Below are 23,269 nucleotides of genomic sequence, written 5' to 3'. Positions count from 1 at the left end.
TGAGTTAACCATAACAATAGCGGTCTAAATTATATTTTATGTTAGAATTAGGAATGTTTTATATTTTGTGTTGATTAGAGAAAGATAGAAAAACACATTTTTGTAGTAGATTGTAGTAGTAGATTTGTTCGAATATAGTCTGATTTTATATTTATCGATTCTTTAACGTGTTTTTAAATAAAATTAAAAAACTAATATCCCAAGTAGTCTCTATGAAATGGAAAAATCTATATGGACCATAAGGCTTTGAACTTATTAGAGATCATATCAAGCGATTATTTCAAATAAAATTTCATTGCTTAATTAAAAGGAATGTATAGAAACTGTACAGAAGTTTTGCTAGAGGAAAAGTCTATTCTTCTTTGAAGGTAGCAATGCATTTGCAATATATTTGTTTTCACCAATTAATCATTTGTGTCAATTGTCTATGCTGGGGGAAATACGAAGTATAACTACATACAACTATTAGACAATGTAATTTAACTCTTAAATTCGATAGTTTTCACATATCTCATAAGCTAATCATGTCACTAAGAATGTTCAAAATCGTATATTCGATATTAGTTACGTTTTTAAGTTTATTTGATTTTTTAAATTTTTGATACAATTTTGCCAATTTTTTCAATGGCTTTCAGTGATCCGAAATAGTACGTTTTAGGCACCTTAGCATATTATTACAGCAATGTATAGAAAGAATTCTTCGTAAGTAATTTAAAGAAATCTTTTTTTGTTCAATTTTTCAATATATATATATATATATATATATATATATATATATATATATATATATATATATATATATATATATATATATATATATATATATATATATATATATATATATATATATATATATATATATTATTTGGCAGGTGCTACCCTAGTTGTATATGGTTACGATCACAGCATATTGTCTATCCAAAGTGATTTTGCACATACGTTTGTCTGAGTTTTAGTTCAGTTTGGTTTTGAGATACAACAAAATTCTAATCTAAATAAAATAATTAAACAAAAATACTGTTATCAATATAATTCATTTTAACATTATAATAAATTTAATGCATGTATTATCAAATCACTTAAAACTACAATTAAGTACACAGTTATGGTAGTTTGTAGGTTAGGGTTGTGTTTGGTTATATTTACATTCAATTCTTTTCCATTCCACCAATGAGTTAGAATTCTACGCTCGTTTGTAGTTGTATCTCCTGGAGGCCTAATCACACTAATTAACAATTTTATATCCAAGTAATATATTTTACTTTCATTAGAGCGCACATTTACCTTTTACGCTTAGTTATTGTATCCTTCGGTACGGTATTTCCTTGATAATACATTTTGATACTACTATATTTCTCCTTCGTTCTGTTAATACCTGTATAAATCTTTCTTGATAAAACTAAATTTAATCCCTGCTTACTCGTTAATAAATTTGCAATATCTGCAAAACAGCTTTGTTACTATTATTTCTCTTTTGATATATTTTAACCAAATGTTCATGTATATTCCAAACGATTACAAGTCCCTTTCTGAAATATCCATGTCTCATCTAAATACATAAATTAAAATAGGTCTTTTTTCGCATTTTTATATGATTTTAGGCATTTTATTCTTTTGAAAACAATATCCAGAAGTTCCATTTAACCTCTTCGATACTTTCCAGACTAACAGTTTCCTTTGAAATAATTGTATTAAATTATATTTGTATTGAAAAACTACTCACTATTTTTATATATTTTATATATCTAACACGCTAAAAATATTTTCAGTAAGAATCGCAGAAAATTAATATTTAATTGTTGTGTTAAAACACCCAACTGTTAAAAATGCAATGTGTTATTTCTGGCTTCTGAATTTTCAATCAGAGTAATAATAAGCAGCGATTTGAAATTTATCAAAAAAAAATCAAAGCGTTAAAATAGCGTTTGCTATTGTTTTGAAGAATTTTGCATAAGTTTGACAACCGGATGATTTTGACAGGCTAGTTCGTTACACGTTCAGACATCATTGCGTCTCTTTTTAACTAGAATGAAATGAGAAGGAAAATTTCGTCTGATCCTAAAACGAATTTAAAAATTGTGACAGGCAATACATTAAACATTTTGATGACGTATGTACAAAAAAACTTTGGATAGACTATATAATAAAGTAGAAACAGCATATGAATTATAAATTGGCAGGACTAAACATATATATAGGAGTGTAAGGTTGTTTAAAAACAATAAAGTTAGTTTCACAAAGTAAGAGTAGATGACGTAGATCACCAGAAATGTGTTCAATAGTTATGGAGCAATGATATCCAGGAATTTCCTTAAATAAACCTCCTTAGCTTGGAGAAGATTTCTAAGGTGAATAAGATAGTATTTAATAAAATACTTATTAGATTAGGTTTATATCACGTATATTGAAACAATAATCTGATATTATATCCATAAACATAACATTAATATAAGGATTAGTTTTAGTGCATAAACTAATGTTCTCATGACGAGATGGAATGTTTTATAACCGTCATATAGATATGTAAAATCACAGAGTGATATAAACTACAAAAATAAAAGGGAATTTTATAACAAAAATTAAAATATCTCAGTTTCAATGGGAAAACATAAATAATAATTTAAATTTCAAATTACAGCGATAATCTTTTTCTTCTGTCCAATAGCGGGTCGAATTCATATGCTAATAAAGACAAACAAATTTACAAGTGACAGAGTGGTTTTTATTTTCGGTAAAATAATTCAATCATCGAGCCATTTTTTTGGTTCCAATTTTAAGTTGATAAACTGGTTTTTAAATTTTCCTGTGTTGTGCTTTGAATATTTCTACTTACCAGGTTCCAATGAAAATTATTTTTTAGCAAATGATTTTTTTAATTATATTTACCTATTAAGATATATTTGGACCTATTACTTTCCGATTCCGATCTTACTCAACTTGTTTAGTGGCATGATAGGGATGATTATTTCATATCCGATTTTAGACTATTGCTTAAGGACACGCATAATTATAATTAAAGTAGTAAATGACTTGTTAATAACAAAAAAGAGAAGAAAAATTAATTTATATATTTGTGTAATAGTGACATTAATACATGTTGATTTAGGGATTTAGTTTGACTTTGTTTTTAGTTTATATTGCTTGATGTAGGCTCTAAAGAAGTTAAGACTAACATCTGGCGATTGACCACCTTGAAGATAACTATCCTAATATTAACTGCTGGCATAAGAAAGTAGATTTAAACTAATGTTTAGTGTTGTAATATCAGCTGTGAAGGTCTCAATAGTCTGAGTTTGCAAGATACTATGTTAATGACATATACAGGCTAGAAAAGCAGGGATATGATAAGGAAAGCTAGATAGCCATTGTTTATTTACCTTTTGGTATATTATTGTTCGATTTTTCAAGATGTATTAATATTTAAATAAGATCTACATTATACTCACAATATGTCGCATTTCGCAGATAAGTCCACAATATCAGCTGGAAATGCCACAGTTTAGCTTATCTATGATTGAGTTATCTATTACAATTTATATTGACAACACTGAAAATTAAAAAAAACAGATAATTAAAGCAATTTTATTGTTGAAAATAGTGATTGATGGTTGAATAAATGCATAATTATTGTATTTTGTATTCTATTTTAAATCTGAGAATATATATGAATGGACAGGTTAAGACTATTTATTTGGTAACTGGAAAATCCTCAAAATAATTTAGAAACAATGAAGGTGGAATTCTTGGTTATGACTTCACAAATGTGAATCAATTAATGATTTGCAAACCTCACTCAGTCCGTTTGTCAGAAGTCAGTTGTACTTTGAATATTTCTACTTACAAGGTTCCATTGAAAAATATAGTGAAAATTATGTTTTATCAAATGACTCTTTGACATAAAGACAAAATCATATATATTTCATAGTTATAACTATAAATATAAATAATTAAATGTGAATCTATTAAAGACTTGCAAACCTCACTCAGTCCGTTTCTCAGAAGTAGAGTTCATGAGTATTTCTCATTTATCTGCACTCTTTAATCGACATTCAAATACTTTTTTGTTTTGTGTTGAAACATATGTCGAAAAAACAACAAATCTGTTTTAATAACTAAAATATTGTAAGTATTTGATCTAAAATTCCGAAATATAAAAGATAGCCTTCTTACTATGTCTCTCAATAAGGACCAATAAAGTATTTTTCAATAAAATAATTAGTCCGTTGCAGTTTTCTCACGGTGTACCACCAGGTCCTAATCGTTCCAAGTTTTAACAACTCTGCCGCATAGATTCGGCTGAATTGAATAGTACAACACGTTAAACAAATGCCGTAATAACATAACAGGTAAATATAAAAGTCCCCGGCTACCATAGTAAAACACATTTTTTTGCCAAAATTAGTTTTTTTTATTCAACATAATTCCTTTCAAGGGTGATCATAGCGAACCTCCAACTTTTGGATACTATTTTTGTAGTACGATTTGTCCTTTGCTTCAAAATAGGCCTCAGTTTCGGCGATTACCTCTTCATTCACCGAAAATTTCTTCCCAGCGAGCATTATTTTAAAATCTGAGAAGAGGAAATAGTCGCTGGGGCAGATATGGAGAATACAGTGGATGAGGAAGGAATTCGAATCCGAATTCATGAATTTTTGCCATCGTTTTCACTGACTTGTGATACGCTACGTTGTCTCGGTGAAGGAAGCAGCACTTTCTTTTTCTTCAAATGCGGTTGTTTTTCGGCTATTTCGTCCTTCAAACGGTCCAATAACACCATGTAATAGTCGCTGTTGATGGTCCTTCCTTTTCCAAGGCAGTCAATGAAAATTATTCGATGCGCATCCCAAAATACAGACGTCATAATCTTGCTAGTCAACTGTTGCGTTTTCTCACGCTTTGGAGCGGGTTCATCGTGTGCAGTCCACTCGGATGATTGTCGATTAGATTTCGGACTGAAATGATGGAGCCATGTTTCATCCATTGTCACATATCGCAAAAACTCTATTATTATTTTTTACGTTTTAGCGGTTTATTACGCTTGATCATCTTCAAACTCTGCTCCGAATCATCAACTCGTCGTTGTTTTTGGTCAAAAGTGAGCTCGCGCGGCACCCACTTTGAAAAGAGCTTTCTGATATCCAAATATTCGTGAATGATGTGGTCTACAAGTTCACTTGATATCTTTAGAGTGTCTGCAATTTCATTCAATTTCAATTTACGGTTATTCAAAATCATTTTTTAAATTTTTTAAATGTTTTCGTCGGAAACTCGGCATCAAGCCAAGTTTTTGCTTCAACTGTATTTTTTACCTCCAAAAAGCAATATTTTATCAACACACGAAATTCTTTTTTATCAATTTTTTCCATAATAACAAAAATTGCTTCACTCAAAATGCTATAATTCACAAACTAATGATCCAACCCCTGTCAAATTTATACACGCATCTTTTGAGGATTAGGGCTAACTAAAAAACATAAGGATTTAATTCTAGTAGCGCCATCTATGTGTCAGGCCGGGGACCATTGAATTAACCTGTTAGCTGGTAAAAGCTTCAACTTCGATTCCGTTTCTTTGAAGTACCCTACATAATGAGTATGCCATTATATTATTAACAATAAGTAATAAGTACTTATAATTTACATTTACATTTCTCTTTCCACAAACCGTAAATGTTGATAAAATTTTGTCAAATCTGTCAAAAACATTAAAAATATGAATTATAAATTTTAAAGTAATGCTTTTAACTTTTTTAATATGCCATAAATTTTTATAATATTGACAATAAGTTTGTGTAAAAAATAAGCCATATCGTTTCGTACTTTCACTTGCTTTAGGTAAATAATTCCATTCTATTTTGGTTCAGTGAACTTTGCAAAATATTGTTTGTATTGGTGATAGTGTAAGCATTACGTTATCTAAATCCATTTAATCTACTTAATTGGTGTTAATTAGATGATATCCTTGTTAAGTATGCTTAATAAGATTAATTTAGTGTGATAACAATATTTTAACTGCAATGAATATACAAATAGTATTTTTAATGCACTCCATTGCACTATACTCAAAAATATTTAATGTCTAATGTCTAACATTACACATATTTGCTAATTATATATGTAAACATTTCTGTTGTAAAATGTTACATGGGGAATTTTGTTTGGTATTTTGTGTAACGTGTAACAAAACGTCACTTGATTTAAGCTATATTGCATTATAAAGGCATCACTGCTTATATAATATTTGAATGTAATCAAATTTAGGGTATGTTAAAATAGGATAGATATAATTGTAATTAAACTATATTAACAAAGTGCCTTGCTTAATTTGGAAAAATAGATTATGTATTTTGTATGAAGCGATTAATACTGCCCTGGTTGTTCTGATAATCCATGTAATTGAAAAATATTATTTTCAATAATTATTTCGATAATTTAGATATATGCAATCTGCAAAGCTCATTATATAATTATATTAGTATTAATACGTTGTATTATATACTTTATGTTATTACATACTTTATTAATTTTTATATATTACAAAATATAATACACATATGTGCAAGTTATGTCGTACACAAGTTCATTTTCTGGGTAGGGTTTAGAAACACATATTTGGGGATACTTTTTTGTAAAGGGATGTACGTGGTCGTCGTGCCGTCTGCACAATTTATAGTAATAGTTAAATTATTTATAAGTATCGCCTTTATCTTCGTCTTCCAGTTTAATTTTGACGAATTGCACTGATTTTACCTTATTTTTTAAGCTTTGAGGTCTCTAAATTCCAATTGTCTATGACTCTAACATGAACTGCAATGCTTGTGCGAGGAATCTACGGGATAGGGCTGATTTTTCAAACAAAACATGTCAATTGAAAAGTCCCCGGCCTGACACATAGATGGCGTAACTAGAATTAAATCCATTTTTTTAGTTAGACAGCTATCGGATCATTAATTTGTGAATCATAGCATTTTGAGTGAAGCATTATATTAATATTAATACGTTATTACATACTTTATTAATTTTTATAAATTACAAAATATAATACACATATGTGCAAGTTATTTCGTATACAAGCTCATTTTCTGGGTAGGGTTTAGAAACAAATATTTGGATATATTTTTTTGTAAAGGGATGTACGTGGTCGTTCTGCCGTCTGCACAGTTTATAGTAATAGTTAAAATTATTTGTCAGTATCGGCTTTATCTTCGTCCTCCAGTTCAATTTTGACGATCTTCTGAATTGCACTTCTTTTACCTTGTTTTTCAAGTTTTGAGGTCTCTAAATTCCAATTGTCTATGACTCCAACATGAACTGCAATACTTGTGCGAGGAATCTACGGGATAAGGCAGATTTTTAAAACAGAACATGGCAATTGAAAAGTCCCCGGCCTGACACACAGATGGCGCGACTAGAATTAAATCCATATGTTTTTAGTTGGCCCTCAAAAGTTGCGTGTATAAATTTGACAGCTATCGGATCATTACTTTGTGAATTATAGCATTTTGAGTGAAGCAACTTTTATTATTGTAAAAAAGATTGATAAAAAGGAATTTCGCGTGTTGATAAAATATTGCATTTTGAAGGGAAAAAATACAGTTGAAGCAAAAACTTGGCTTGATTCCCAGTTTCCGGACACTGCCCCAAGAAAATCAACCATCACGGATTGCTTTGCTATGTTTAGACGTGGTAAAATCAGCAGCGAATGCAGTGAACGCCGCGGACGCTCAAAAGTGGTTCTTACCGACGAAAACATATACAAAATGCACAAAGTGATTTTGAATGGCCGTAAATTGAAACTGAATGAAATAGCAAACACTCTAAAGATATCAACTGAACGTGTACATCATATCATTCACGAATATTTGGGTATGAGAAAGCTCTGTGCAAAGTGGGTGCTACGCGAGCTCACTTTTGACCAAAAACAACAACGAGTTGATGATTGGGAGCAGTGTTAGAAGATGATCAAGCGTAATAAACCCCAGTTTTTGCATCGATATGTGACAATGGATGAAACATGACTCCATAATTTCTTTCGGAAGTGCTTCGACAGTCATTTGAGTGTACTGGTAAGATTATGGCGTCTGTATTTTGGGATGCGCATGGAATAATTTTCATTAGTTACCTTGAAAAAGGAGGAACCATCAACAGTGACTATTAAATAGCGTTAATGGACCGTTTGAAGGACGAAATCTTTGAAAAACGGCCGCTTTTGAAGAAAAAGAAAGTGCTGCTTCATCAAGACAATGCACCGTGTCACAAGTCAGTGAAAATGATGGCAAAAATCCATGGATTGGGTTTCGAATTGCTACCTCATCCACCGTATTCTCCAGATCTGGCCCCCAGCGACTATTTCCTGTTCTTAGATCTCAAAAGAATGCTCGCTGGGAAGAAATTTTCGTTGAATGAACAGGTAATCCCCAAAACTGAGGCCTGTTTTGAAGTAAAAGACAAATAAATCACCCTTGAAGGGAATTATGTTGAATAAAAAAACTAATTTTGCCAAGAAAATGTGTTTTACTATGGTAGGCCAGGGACTTTTCAATTGACCTGTTAGATGCTTTCTAATTCTATTAGTTTATTGCTAGCGGACTTTGAGCAGCTTCAATTCAAGAAACCTTTGGTGATATGTTTGTTGATTTCAAGTATAAATAATCGTGTTTGTTGCCAAAACATTAATAATAATTAATACACTCTTAGTATTAAATATACTAAATATGTTATTAACTTTTAAATAGTTTTGCCAAAACATCAAAATCCAAGATATTAGTTAAAAACCAACATAAAAACAAATATCTAATTTTAAATATAATCAATATACAATATATAATTTTATAACAACGATAATTTTAATTACTTAAAAAAATTCAACTATATTCACCAGATATTGACTCAATCCTTGTTTCGGTGAATAAACCTCAGCATTTTCAAATCAATAAAGTAGGAGAAAAATTGCAGTTGCCAACAGGAGACAGAATATATTAAATACCAATTATTTATTATTTTGATACTATTTTTTGATGACGCTTAATAGATTTAAATACTTTACTTTAAAATAATTTATATTAATTTGTAGGCACTACAACTAAATAGCCTTGGAATTACAGATGATCTTATTCAGAACATCACTGGACACTTTAATGATTTGGAAGTTCTTAACATTTCTAACAATTATCTCACGAAAAGTCCAAATTTTTCATCAGAAGGATTAAAGGAGGTGTATATGTACGGTAAGCTTATTTTATATCATATAACATATTTAACAATTTTATAGATGGTCTTTTATTTAATCATTAGAATATATTGATTAATTTATGAGGATTATTTTTATTATAAATAGTTGTAGTTTCATATTCAATTGTTTGAAAGCGTAAGTGAAGGTCCATTGTTGTTGGAAACAGTCTGAAAATATTTCAACGGCCGAAAAATTCGAATGTTAATTTTGATGTTTGTAAAGAAAAATAATTTTTAGTAAAATTTAAAAAGTGCGTTTGTAAACAGTGTACGGCGACTCTTCTCGCTGAAAATTGGTTTAACGAATTTCAACGTGATAGCATGTCAGTTTTGATGTGCCACGCCCAGGTAGATTGAAGATGGTCATATCCTGCATGATATTTTGGGTCTGAGAAAGGTGTCGGTGCAATGGTTGCTGCGTTTACTCACTCCTGACAAGACCGGGAGACCATTTCAGGGCAGTTTTTGGCGCTGTTTAAGCTCAATCCGATGGAGGTTTTTCCTTGTTTCGTGATCGTCGACGAAACATGGATACACTGGTACACATCCAAGACCATGAACCAGTTGAAAGGGTAGGTTTCATCCGACGAACGTGCTCCGAAGAAGGCGAAGACTGTCCTATCAAACGGAAATATGTGATCTACATCGACGACCCGGCGAAGGGCTAAACGGTCACAGTGCTGTACCATACCAAATTATTGGACTAATTTGACGCCCCATTGCAGAAAAAACGGGTCAACTCTGTATCGAATGAGGAGGTTATCGCCGCCATGGAGGCTTATTTTGTAGACCTCGAGAAAACGTATTTTTCAGATTATGTTAGAAATAATTCGTCACTTTTTCCAACATTTTAGTTTTTCTTTTGTAGGTATCTTTTAAGTACTTATCGGACCATTCACGTATTTAAAAAATTTTCAAATATATAACATATAACTACTTCTCCTCACCCAGAGAGATGAAACGATGGTTACTATTAAGTTTTTTTGTCTGAATTATTCCTTTGTCAGTTTTTATCTTCAAACCTTCTCAAAAGAAATTCTTTTGCATCACGCAAAATCTGAGACACCTAAAACCAAATTGTCCATACATCTAATGATATGTGTAGGGTCTCTCTCTCTCTATATATATATATATATATATATATATATATATATATATATATATATATATATATATATATTCTTCTAAACGATCTAATCTTATAACGGAAATATCTTTCGACTGTTATATTTCCACCTTATAAAAGAATTTTCATTGAAATAATATGATGTGGTGACAGATATAATAAAATGGTCAATATAATGTTTTCAGTGTTTTATCAAACGCCAAATTTATTGAATAACCTGTTGTATTTATAATTGTTGACATATTTACGGTCTCTTTTGATTTTAGATAATGATTCAATGCTATATAGGATAACCGATAATTATCGATATATTGACGCTCAAGAAAAAAACGATAATTTTAAAAACATGTGGCTTATATTGTGCGGCCACTCAGAGCCGTTACGAGAGAGGCATCTGCCGAATGCTTTGCCACTGTTTTAAAGTTTAAAAGATTAAGTGATCAGTATAATGAATTGAAGATCACCTCATTACTGGTTTGAAAAGCATTTTGGCCATCTTGAATATATTATGTTGTTAGAAATTTCGATATTGCTAGACTCTGATTTCAAAGATACAGGTATTTTAGGAAATCTGAAGCCTGTGTTAAAACGATGTCAAGAATTATTTTCTAATTCGTTATATTTCATTAACTATAAATCTGCGGTCACATCAATTTCATCTACGTTTTCGGAGAATGAAGATAAATGTGAATTTGATTTCGGGAAACACCACAAATGCGCTTATAAAAAGAGTAAAAACCAACATCGACTATGAGCTTACTATATATCTTCCTGCACTTGTAAGAAGTCTCAAAGTAAAAACCCTCGCCACGTACCAACATAGTTTTTGTACTATTAGTTATTTAGACTATTTGTCGTTCTTTTATAGATGGAAAGTTATATGATCGATGAACGAACACAACTAAATTGACCTCTTGGATTTATATACACTTATAAAAAAAGAAATGTCGATATATATAGTGTATCCTTTATATATTTATCTATTGATAATAATTGTTACTGTTTTAGGAAACAAGTGGAATTGCTCCAGAAGTTTGGAGTGGACCTTAAGTTTGAATTTATCGGTGTTTAAAGATCTACCGGAATTGAGATGTTTTAAAATGCCCCATAATAATAAGCCAATATTAGATATTGCTCAATTTAGAAAGGTTAGTAAAATGTATTTTAATGTTTGCAATTTTAAAACGGTTGACATATAATTCTTATATAACTTAGACATTATATTAAGTAAGGAAAAAGTAATTTTAGTTTTATTCTTGTCCGTCAAAACGAATTTGTTTACATACATTTAACACACTAATCAATGATATAACAGGTCAATTGAGAAGTCCCCGACCTGACACATAGATGGCGTTACTAGAATTAAATCCATATGTTTTTTTAGTTGGCCCTAACCCTCAAAAGATGCGTATATAAATTGTACAGCTGTTGAATCATTAATTTGTGAATTATAGCATTTTGGGTGAAACAACTTTTGTTATTGTGAAAAAATGGATAAAAAGGAATTTCGCGTGTTGATAAAATATTGCTTTTTGAAGGAAAAAATAGAGTTCAAGTAAAAACATGGCTTGGTGCCAAGTTTCCGGACATTGCTCCAGAAAAATCAACCATCAAGGATTGGTATGCCAAGTTTAGACGTGGTTAAATGAGCACCGAAGACGGTGGACGCAGTGGACGTCCAAAAGAGGTTGTTACCGACGAAAACATTAAAAAAATCCACAAAATGATTTTGAATGACCCTAAATTGAAATTGAATGAAATAGCAGACACTCTAAATATGTCAACTGAAAGTGTACATCATATAATTCACTAATATTTGGGTATGAGAAAGCTCTGTGCAAAGCAAGCTCACTTTTGAGCAAAAATAATGACGAGTTTGTGATTCGGGGCAGTGTTTGAAGATGATCAAGCTTAATAAACCCGAGTTTTTGATGGGAACAGTGGGCTGGCAAAGTTATAGTGTCTGTATTTGGGATGCGCATGGAATAATTTTCATTGACTACCTTGAAAAAGGAAGGACCATCAACAGCGACTATTGCATAGCGTTATTAGTTTGGAAGGACGAAACCGACAAAAAAATGGCCTCATTTGATAGAAAAAAAGTGCTGCTTCGCAAAGATAATGCACAGTGTCAAAAATCCATTAATTGGGCTTCGAATTGCTTCCTCATCCGCCGTATTCTCCAAATCTGGCCTCTAGCGACTATTTCCTGTTCTCATATCAGTGAATTATGTTGAATAAAAAAAACTAATTTTGCCAAAAAATGTGTTTTCCTTTGGATTCTGGTTCGATCGATTCAATGTTCTGGTAAAATCAGAACTTTTGAAAAACAAACCTTTTGAAAATCTTTTTTTAATATTGCTTCAATCGCTTTAGTTATTAGCATTAAATAGTCCATTTAGTGTTTTGGCTGGGTTGAGCAATTTCTTTCTCAATTCCTTCAAACATTTACGGGTTTTAGTCAATGCTTCTTTTGAAACCATTTGCGAAACTTCTTTGGGCTTCGGTCACGATTTTTTTCGATATTACATGATCCAATTCGCCTATAATCATAAATGCTTCCATATTAATTCATGTTGAATAATCTTTTGGGTCCTAGTCTTATGTAATTTATCCATAACTCTTTTATAGTGGATGTTTAGTTTCTTTGCGATGTCATCAGCTAGGGGGAGGATCATCTTCAGCACCGAAATTCTCAGAACAACAACGAGCAAACCAGTACTGGTACAGGCGTTCGCTTAACAACTTATTATTGTAAATACAACACAATTTTCTGCAGTATCTGCTGTACTTTTTGATTTACGAAAGTAACAAGAACGAAATTGATATAGACGAATGATGCTGACCTTATATAAGACCATAAATCAGTGACTTTTTTAATGAAATATAAAAAAAAATAGAAAGCGCTTTAGTTCTCAATATAATAATGATTTTTACTCAATATATTTAGTGCAGCATTTTTATTCTCTCAAAATAATTGGTGTTCTCAAGGCCATCAAAATAGGCATATGTTTTGGTGACGACCTCTCCATTTCACTCAAAATTCTTAATATCCAGATAATTATTCAGGTTTGAAAAAAAGAAATAATCCCTGTGGGCTACATCTGGAGAATATGCTGGATGGGGTAGTATATCTGGGCTATGATTTAAGTATTCCTGCCATGATAATTATACATATTGCCTTGATAGATATATATATATATATATATATATATATATATATATATATATATATATATATATATATATATATATATATATATATATATAGTTTTGATTGTTCCTGGATCTCTGGTGTTTTGTGATGTATCCATATTTCGAAACACGTTCAGATTTCACCTGAACATCACGAAGCACTTCTTTGAACACACAGGAGACTACTTTGACTATCCATCCATGTACCAGGTAATGGGTATTATCCAATACTATTCGATGTCGATTTCACCGACGATTTCTAATGTGGTGACCTTTTTTACGGTACGACGATAATGGAACTCAGTTCTTAATTATTGACAATGATTTTGTAGATTCGTCATATTATTGATTAAGCCTTTCTTTGGTTTCGGTATTTTTTGCGCAGAACGTAATCCTTAATTAGCACACAAAAATATTTTTCCCATTTTTTGGTAAAAATCGAGAGATTTTCTGTTACCAAACACAAACTAAATGACCCAGCCTGCTCAAAATCTTATATTAAGCTTATTAATAGATCAAGTTTACAGATTTACCTCGTATCTATAGACTGACGATCTTTTAAACATGTTATATTTTGGTATTACATGTCCTACTAGCCACATGCGACCTTAAAGTGATTTATTGGGAAAAACCTATATTACTTTTTCCCAACCTTAAATATCTGAATGAGTTCAGATTATAAAACAGAAATAATATAATAAACATTTGTTTTCAATTTCAAAAACGTTCAATTCTAATAAATCGTATACTAATATTAACACAATTAATTGAAACAGATATGATGATACTCTTAGATGTACGGGGTTTGACTATAAACTAAAGAGGCTGATTCTATACTGTTTATACGACAGTGTAAAGTATTATCAGCCTTCTAAGATGATTTGTATTGTTCTGATTTATAACGTTTGATTTGTGTCATTTAAAGTTGGGTAAGAAAAAATAATATGTACTATAAAGGAGAGGCATCTACTACTTTTTACACAATGGAAAGCAAGACTGTGCATACTGAAGGGGATAATAATGAAATTTCAATTTTATAGGCAGACCTCGTAAGACAGTCATCCGTTCATCAGTTTTATATCAATAACTATTGATAAACATGTTTGTTTATCGCAGATTTTTACCATATTTGGTGGAGGTCACATAGCTTTCTATATTTATATTGATTATTAATTAATTTTCAGGGGTTTACTATAATTCAAACGATTGATACAATATTGTAAAAAGTAAATATTATACGAGTAGTAATGGAATGATAATATTTTAACTTAACAGTTAGGTTAATAAGACTCCATACGTTTAGAAGGATTTACATTTATCAGCTGTGGATACAGATTTATTCATGTATTATTAAATTTTTAAACAATATATGAACTACAAAGACGCAAAGTTGCGTATTAATAATACACCAAAAAACAAAAAATACTGGAATAAATCATTGACGATTCGTCTAATGCAATATTTTCATAATATTGAAAATGTGTGATGAATATACTCCAACGCTAGAGAGGTGTGAATACAATTGACAAATTATGCCGTAGTCATAAAAAAATTCTATAATGAGGAAATAGAATATAGATTTAATTGAAGGCAATTGTCACCAGAATTGTTCTTCATGGTAATTGATTTTTCATTAACCCACTTCAAAAAAGACGAGGGTCTATGTTCGACTGTATTTTTTTCTCCGTTCTCCGTCAATTATGGGCCGATTTTCAAAATTCTCTTTTTATTCGAAAGAGTGGACTTCCGAGGTGGTCCCATTCGAATCAATCCAGGATCTGATGAGAGGAAAGGGGAGGGAAAGAAATGGAGGGAAACCCACAAATTTCAAAGGCACGTACGAAGTTTTCACATATTTTTTTAACTAAAATATGCAGATATTTGTGTATAATGTTATTGCTGAAGTGATGTAACGGAAGATCGAAAGTAGTTCAGTGTAAAAGCAGTCCAATTTGCTTTTTAAACAATAACTAAATACCACATGAGAAGCCATAGAAATATTGCAAGCAACTGCTTCTATGGTGTAGTGGTTAGTGCACTCGGCTCACACGCGGAGGTCGCAGGTTCGATTCCCGACGGGTATAACGATTTATTATTATTGTTTTAGTTTGGTTAGAACAATTGTTAAATTACCTAGACGAGGTAGGTAACGTTCCTCATGTTCAATCATTGTTTCTTTATTCCTATTTTTCCTCATACAGGCTGCACTTTCACTTGGGCTATCCATTGTTATACTTAATAGAATAATTTCGTAATTTATTCAGTAAAAATCTAACACCAAAAAAATTTTTTAAAATAATTGAGAAACTAAATCAAAGTAAAACTAAGTAAAAAATAATCAAACATATCTTTAGCACAAAAAAAAGATTTGAAATGTAATATATACATAATAATATTTGTAATAACTAAATAAAAATAAACAAAAACTTATTTAACCTATCTACTACACGTATTTTATATTCTACTCTATACACACAATTTAGCTTAATACCTACCTAAACCTATTTATCTGCTTAAAGTATTATTTTAACTACTACCAACTTTTCAACTTTGAAGCTTGTGCCGAACGCAAACAATACAAAAATAATAATATAATTTTATGACATATACACAAAATTAAATTACGAACAAAACATAGATAGATAGGTTTAGGTAGGTATTAAGCTAAATTACCTCATATCACTACATAGTATAAAACAAAGTCGCCTTTTCTGTCCCTATCCCATGTGCGCTTAGATCTTTAAAAACTACACAACGGATTTTGATGCGGTTTTTTCAATAGATATAGTGATTCAAGAGGAAGGTTTATATGTATAATACATGCATAATATACTAAGGCAACATTGCTAATTTTAGAGGTTTCTAACGTGATGTCGTAAATTAACCTATTTTTTTAGGCTTATTTAGCAATTAGCAAAAACGCTGCCTAACCCTACGAGTTAGATCAAATTAATGTACTACAGTATTGTACACCATAAAAAGGTCTACAAAAAAGTCCGCGATGGTATATGTTTATCTTTTAGGGATAACCCACATTAACCATTTTTATTGTTTAATTTTTACGTGAGAAAATGGCTTATTTACGAAGCTATTTTAAGCAATACGGCATTAATCCTTATCGAATTAAGTACCTTAAATACAGTGTGCAATTAATATAGATCAATATGGTTCCTTACAGCATGTAAATTAAACAAATATTTTCGGAGATATTACAAATTTAAAATTTGCGTTTAAAAATGTGTAATGTAATAAAAATTGTATGAATTTAGATATTTCAAAGATAGCAGGAAATCTTCATAGTAAGTATAGGGGAAGAGGAATTGTTTTACTCCAAATTTAATGCGTGCAGGCCAAGGGCAGTAATGAATGAACCAAAAATACTGGATCGATTTTAATCATATTTTCATTGAGTGACATAGGCATATATATTTTATGCCCGTGCAAAGTCGGAGCGGGCCGCTATGTTTTTATATACAACGTTCATATTTTTTCTGTAGTGTATTTAATTTAGTATCAGCATTGCACCCGTGCGAAGCTGGGGCGGGTCGCTAGTATATAGAATATAAAATACGCGTAGTAGATAAGTTAAATAAGTTTTTGTTTATTTTTATTTAGTTATTACGATTATTATGTACATAGTTTATTTTAAAACGTATAAAAATCTAACTTTGATTATTTTTTACTTTTTAGTGAATTCCTTATTTATTTTTTGAAGTCGGTTCAGTTTTTCTGTTAAATTATTAATTACGAATTAATTTCTTCACAAGGAATGTGATTTGAGTGTTTTGAATCATCGTCAAACTATTTTTCAGATTACACTAATTGGTTGATAATTTTTGGTTTTTCATCTGCATAAGTTGTCTTCTTCCACGGAAGCTTTTTAAAACGTTTTCATCAAATATTCAATTCATATCATTCCGCAATTCCACTTTATTTTCCTTATTTAGATCCAATGAATTACTGGTTGGTTCCTACTTTGAGTTTGATGAAATATATTTATAAATATAAATAAATAGTTTGTATTTCAATAGTTTTACTATTTTTCGCAAAGGCGAAACGCGTGACGGTGAATTTGTACAAATTATGTTATATTGACCTATTGTTCCTTTTGATTTTCACTTTTGTTTTGATCGGCGCCAGATAGTTTGATTGAACTCTCATTAATGCGTTGTGTTGATGAATGTGAATGTTGCCAGAAAATGAAAAAAGTATCGAAAAAATGAAGTTTTAAATAATTTCGAAAAAATCTCTCAAAATTTATTTATTTATTTTAAGTTGTTTTATCAATACTAATATAATGTTGCAGATTACGGCAGAAACCTGCACGAAAAACTGTTCATGTCGTTTAATCAAATGCGTCACGGATATGAACACGGGAGTTCTGGAGCCTATTATCGAGGTTAATTGTTCCTACAGAGGTTTTCGAACGTTACCAACAAAATTTCCAGTGAAAACAAAAATTATCCATCTGGAAGGAAATGAGATAGATGATTTAACTATATTGGAGACAGATCCTTACAGGTATAAATTAGGTAGTTAAGGAGAGATTTGAATGTTGTTTACGTAATTGGTGTGAAAATGCGAATTATATGTATTCCTTCCAAAGAAACGTCAAATGCACCTCATAGGTCACGACGAATATAGTGCTAAATGCAATTTGTAAAACTGTAAAATTTATTTTAAACTCGAAGTGGATTTTGTCTTCTCATTTTACCATACTTGTAATGTAATATTCCATTTGTGTTGGTACTGGTCGACCATGTTGTTAAATGTTTCTAACATTTTTCAAAACTTTACTGTTAATAATTAGAAGTTATAAACTTTAAAGTTATACATTTTGATGATATGCATTGGCTGTTTTATTGGATACAGTATATAATTAAGTATACAATTATTAAATAATGTTAAATTCTATGACTTAGGCATTTGTCTACATACATTAATATTATTATATTAGTGATTCTTGAGTTATTTAGTATATAGAGATTTAGTATATAGGGCCTATAGTGATGCTGATCCGTCATATATCAGTCCTTTCAACGCGTTTAACGGTGTTGCAATATTTATTGTACGAAAAGGCAGCTCAAAATTTCAAATAACTTTCAGTCGGCATAGAAGTTGATGAACTAACTGTTTCCAGAAATTGCAATATTGCAAGGCTTCTATTTCTGAGACTCTAAAGGGCATTGACAGGATTAGGAGATATTCAAAAAGAAGGAAAATAGCTACTACATGAATTGACTGGAAATTCTATGTCGAACCGTTTCGACATGATGATTTAGTTGCTTTCGTGGTGTATTGAGAAGAGTAGACTACTTAACAATCCAACGTGAAAACACTAACGGGTTAGTCCAGGAGAGCCCTTCACATAGACACTGAAGCTGAATATCCATAACTATCAAGTCCTGTTGTGCATTTGGTGGGACATTAGCTGGTTACTGTTACCAGTGATGTTTATTGATGCCAATTGAATAAATCAAATTTTACGTATGCTGTTGCAAAAATGCCAGCAATGGCGAGTAACCAACACATCAATAAATCATCCTTTTGCATGCCCACATATTGAAAAACTGTAAAGAATACCCTATTACAGCTTGAATGGCAATTTTTACCGCGCACACCATATTTACCAGCATAACACTTGTTCAGATCGATGTGGTATGGTTTGGCTGATACATTTTTTCTGAAGGCTCTAATATCATTCTTTCGGTACGGATTTGCCAGAAAGATAGAAAGCAGTTGAAGAAAACGATGGAAAATATTTTTATTACAAATTATTTGACGAATTTTTTTCAGTAAATATGTTTTAAAGAGGAGTACATGGAAGCACGCAATACTATTTGTGCAAAAGCCTTATAATTTGTTACAATTTTATAAATATTGCCTTTTTCAATCACTAATTTGCAACAATCGTATCTTAGCTCAAAAGTTTTATATCAAAATGAATTGCAAAATTCAATGCGAGAGCATGAATTTTTTTCTCATAAAATATAATTATAGAATTTAAAATTATTATACAATAGACATTTGGTAAGCAACTACGCCCAGTATAGTGGTTTTATATCTGTGCATTATTAAATTTATATTGAACTCTTCTCTTCTCTTCCAATAAGACATAGTTCTAGGCACATATTTATACGGTAGTCCTGGAGGTATCATTAGACCTGTTGGCCAAATCCAAGTAATGTTTTATATGTTCATTGGAGCATATTTAACGGGTCAATTCAAAAGTTCTCAGCCTGACGCATAGATGGCGATACTAGAATTATACAGATTAATAGATTATCAGTTTGTGAATTATAGCATTTTGAGTGGAGCAACTTTTGTTATTGTGAAAAAAAATGGATAAAAAGGAATTTCGCATGTTGATAAAATATTGCTTCTTAAATGGAAAAAATACAGTTGAAGGAAAATCTTGGCTTGATGCCGAGTTTCCGGACACTGCATCAGGAAAATCAACCATCAAGGATTGGTATGCTAAGTTTAGACGTGGTAAAATGAGCGCCGAAGACGGTGAACGCAGTAGACGCCCAGAAGAGTTTGTTACCGATGAAAACATTTTAAAAATCCACAAAATGATTTTGAATGACCGTAAATTGAAACTGCATGAAATAACAGACAATCTAAAGATATCAACTGAACGTGTACATCATATAATTCACGAATATTTGGGTATGAGAAAGCTCTGTGTAAAGCGGGTGCCGCGCGAGCTCACTTTTGACCAAAAACAACGACGAGTGGATGATTCGGAGCAGTATTTGAAAATGATCAACCGTAATAAACCCGAATTTTTGCGTCTATATGTGACAACGGATGAAACATGGCTCCATCATTTCACTCCGAAGTCCAATCGATAGTCATCCGAGTGGACAGCATATGAGGAACCGGCTCCAAAGCGTGGGAAAACGTAACAGTCGGCTGGCAAGATTATGACGTCTGTATTTTGGGATGTGCATGGAATAATTTTCATTGACTACCTTGAAAAAGGAAGGACCATCAACAGCGACTATTACATAGCGTTATTGTACCGTCTGAAGGACGAAATCGCTGAAAAACGGCCGCATTTGAAGAAAAAGAAAGTGCTGCTTTACCAACAAGACACCTGCAAGACAATGCACTGTGTTACAAGTCAGTGAAAACAATTACAAAAATCCATGAATTGGCTTTCTAATTGCTTCCTCATCCACCGTATTCTCCAGATCTGGTTCCATTATTTCCTGTTCTCAGATCCCAAAAGAATGCTCGCTAGGAAGAAATTTTCGTCGAGTTAAGAGGTGATCGTGAACTGAGGTGAACTGAGGCCTATTTTGAAGCAAAGGACAAATCGTACTACAAAAATGGTATCGAAAAGTAGGAGGGTCGCTATAATCAGTGTATCACCCTTGAAGGGAATTATGTTGAATAAAAAACTAATTTTGCTAAAAAAATGTGTTATGGTAGGCCGGGGACTTTTCAATTGACCTGTTATGGTTATTCTAAAAAAAATTCATTTAATCTTGTTTTTTTTTCTAGGACCGTGCTTGATGTATATCTAGACAATAATAAGCTCACCAACATCAATATACTGGAAGGTTCATACTGGTTGACGCATTTTAGAGTGTTTTCTTTGAGTAACAATAAAATTACAGAGGTACATTAATTCTATATTTGTGTTCTTGAGTAATTCCTAAATTCTAACAATAGAGTGTTTTAGCTGCCGACATATGTATTAGATAATGCGCTTAAAAGAAATGTGAATATGCCAGATGCAGTTCGAATGGCTCTTGGTGGGAACCCTTGGAGATGTAACTGCGTTTATACCCCAAGATTTAAGGTACTGTTTTATTTGTTTACTAAAACAATAAAGAAATATTAAGACAGAGAACTTTTAGTCATAATGGTTGTTTATTATGAATTATATTTTCTATCTTTTTGGCAAAATAATTTTTGAGAAATAATTTATTGAATCAAAAACAATGAATGATATCTTGAGTAGGAACTTGAATGAGGCTACAGCTATATTGTAAGTAATTCTTATAGCTGTTAATTTAGAAAATTTTGAAATATTTTTAACAAAACATAACAAGGAAGATGGTGAAATAGAGCAACCTTATCACTGCCATAATAACCATGATCAAAGAATTCAATATAGCTCGTCTAACAATTTCAAATAAAGAAAAACGCGTTAGAGCTTGCTAACAATATTTAAATATTTTAAAAGTCATTAGAACATTAGCAGAATTATTAGAAAATGGAAAGAAATAATGCTTTGATTAAACTTATAATTCTAATCAATAAAAATATTTTTTCAGTGCGTAGTTTTGATATGTTCCATAAAACATATGTTAATGATATACATTCTAATACTCACATTAGTTAAAATTAATGGTACTATATTTCTATTTTAGGAAATGCTGGAAAAATACACTCCCCAAATACAAGACATTCGTGATATTCGATGCGCCGAAGGTGATGAAAATGCTCTCATACCAGTAAGTTAATATGTATATATTTTTCCAATAAAACGTCAATGCACGTCATCAATTTTTATGACGTTAGCAGGTCGTAATGTGTTGTTGCCGCATCGATTTTAGTTTACAGTCTTTGATGTTCTATAACCTCTAATTATTATCAGTAATGCTTTAAAGAATTTGGCAACATGGCCCACTAGTACTAACCCAAATATTTTATGGGTCGATTACACGTTCCGACGCATCAACCTTATTATCCCTTTTTAACTAAGATAAAATGAGAAGGAAATGTCAAATTTTACATTTTACAAACTGCAATTGGCAATGTATTTAATATAAATAATTAATTTTAATGCCATAAAAATAGCAAGATATTTTTGAAAAGTGGCAACATCGCCATAATTATACTAACATGTTTTTAGATTATATTGTTGACAGATGTTCCATTTGAGTATATAATATTATAACATAATTATTAATAATAATGATATATAACTTTTATATCAGATTTTTTAAAATAACTTATTCATTGAGTTTATTATTTCTTGGTTTTAATATTCTTTTTACAAACACATACACTATATTTAATAATGCTAGATATATTTGTTAAACTTTTTAATGACTTTTGTTTTAGATTATAGAGTTGTCCAGGTCTTCAGTATGTCATTCACCCTCTGAATACACCATCCAAGAAGCTCTCGATCTACTAAATGCCGTTTTAGGCTTCCTAATAATCTTTATTTTAGTTAAGTTAGCTTATGATTATTATAATTTTAAAAAGACTGGTAGGTTACCATGGATAGTAATGAAGATGCCCTAGCAAATGAACTAATTGTAAATAAATTGTATATATATATATATATATATATATATATATATATATATATATATATATATATATATATATATATATATATATATATATATATATATTAATTATGTGTGATATCAAGTTATGAAGCACTCTAATAGCAATAAATGTTTAATAAAATATTGTAAAGTATTCTGATATTTTATTTCAACCTATTTAAAATTAATATTTATTACAAATTAGTAAAACAAACAAGAAATATTACATTTATAATTTCAGTAAATCAGTAAATAAATAGGTATTATAGCCGCTGCCATCTGACGACCAAAAGGCCAACTGAACAGCAACGACATAACAGATTTCATTATAAGTCAATAGCAGTTTAGGTGTTTTATTACGTGATGGCGCTCACCTTTTTAAATTATAAAAAATTAAATATGTTACTCTAAAAATTATT

General features: G+C 30.9%; 1 protein-coding gene across 2 annotated transcripts in view; it reads left to right on the top strand.

Annotated features, from left to right (window-relative positions):
• swi2 (Protein singed wings 2) overlaps window positions 1–23,004 on the top strand; it is a 91,102-nt gene extending 68,098 nt beyond the window's left edge. For both annotated transcript variants that reach the window (XM_076403016.1, XM_076403007.1), the window contains 7 exons: window positions 9,073–9,226; window positions 11,365–11,504; window positions 17,858–18,072; window positions 21,064–21,181; window positions 21,245–21,364; window positions 21,939–22,022; window positions 22,636–23,004. In XM_076403016.1, the coding sequence (XP_076259131.1) occupies window positions 9,073–9,226; window positions 11,365–11,504; window positions 17,858–18,072; window positions 21,064–21,181; window positions 21,245–21,364; window positions 21,939–22,022; window positions 22,636–22,821 (1,017 nt within the window). In that variant the 3' untranslated portion in view covers window positions 22,822–23,004. The remainder of the gene's footprint in view (window positions 1–9,072; window positions 9,227–11,364; window positions 11,505–17,857; window positions 18,073–21,063; window positions 21,182–21,244; window positions 21,365–21,938; window positions 22,023–22,635) is intronic.
• The last annotated feature ends 265 nt before the right edge of the window (window positions 23,005–23,269 follow it).

This window comes from Rhynchophorus ferrugineus, unplaced genomic scaffold (assembly GCF_030347505.1).
Source record: "Rhynchophorus ferrugineus isolate W39M unplaced genomic scaffold, kcgeb_rfMv2 rfM1, whole genome shotgun sequence".
NCBI classification, from domain to species: domain Eukaryota; kingdom Metazoa; phylum Arthropoda; class Insecta; order Coleoptera; family Curculionidae; genus Rhynchophorus; species Rhynchophorus ferrugineus.
This window is presented reverse-complemented; position numbering and strand designations above follow the sequence as displayed.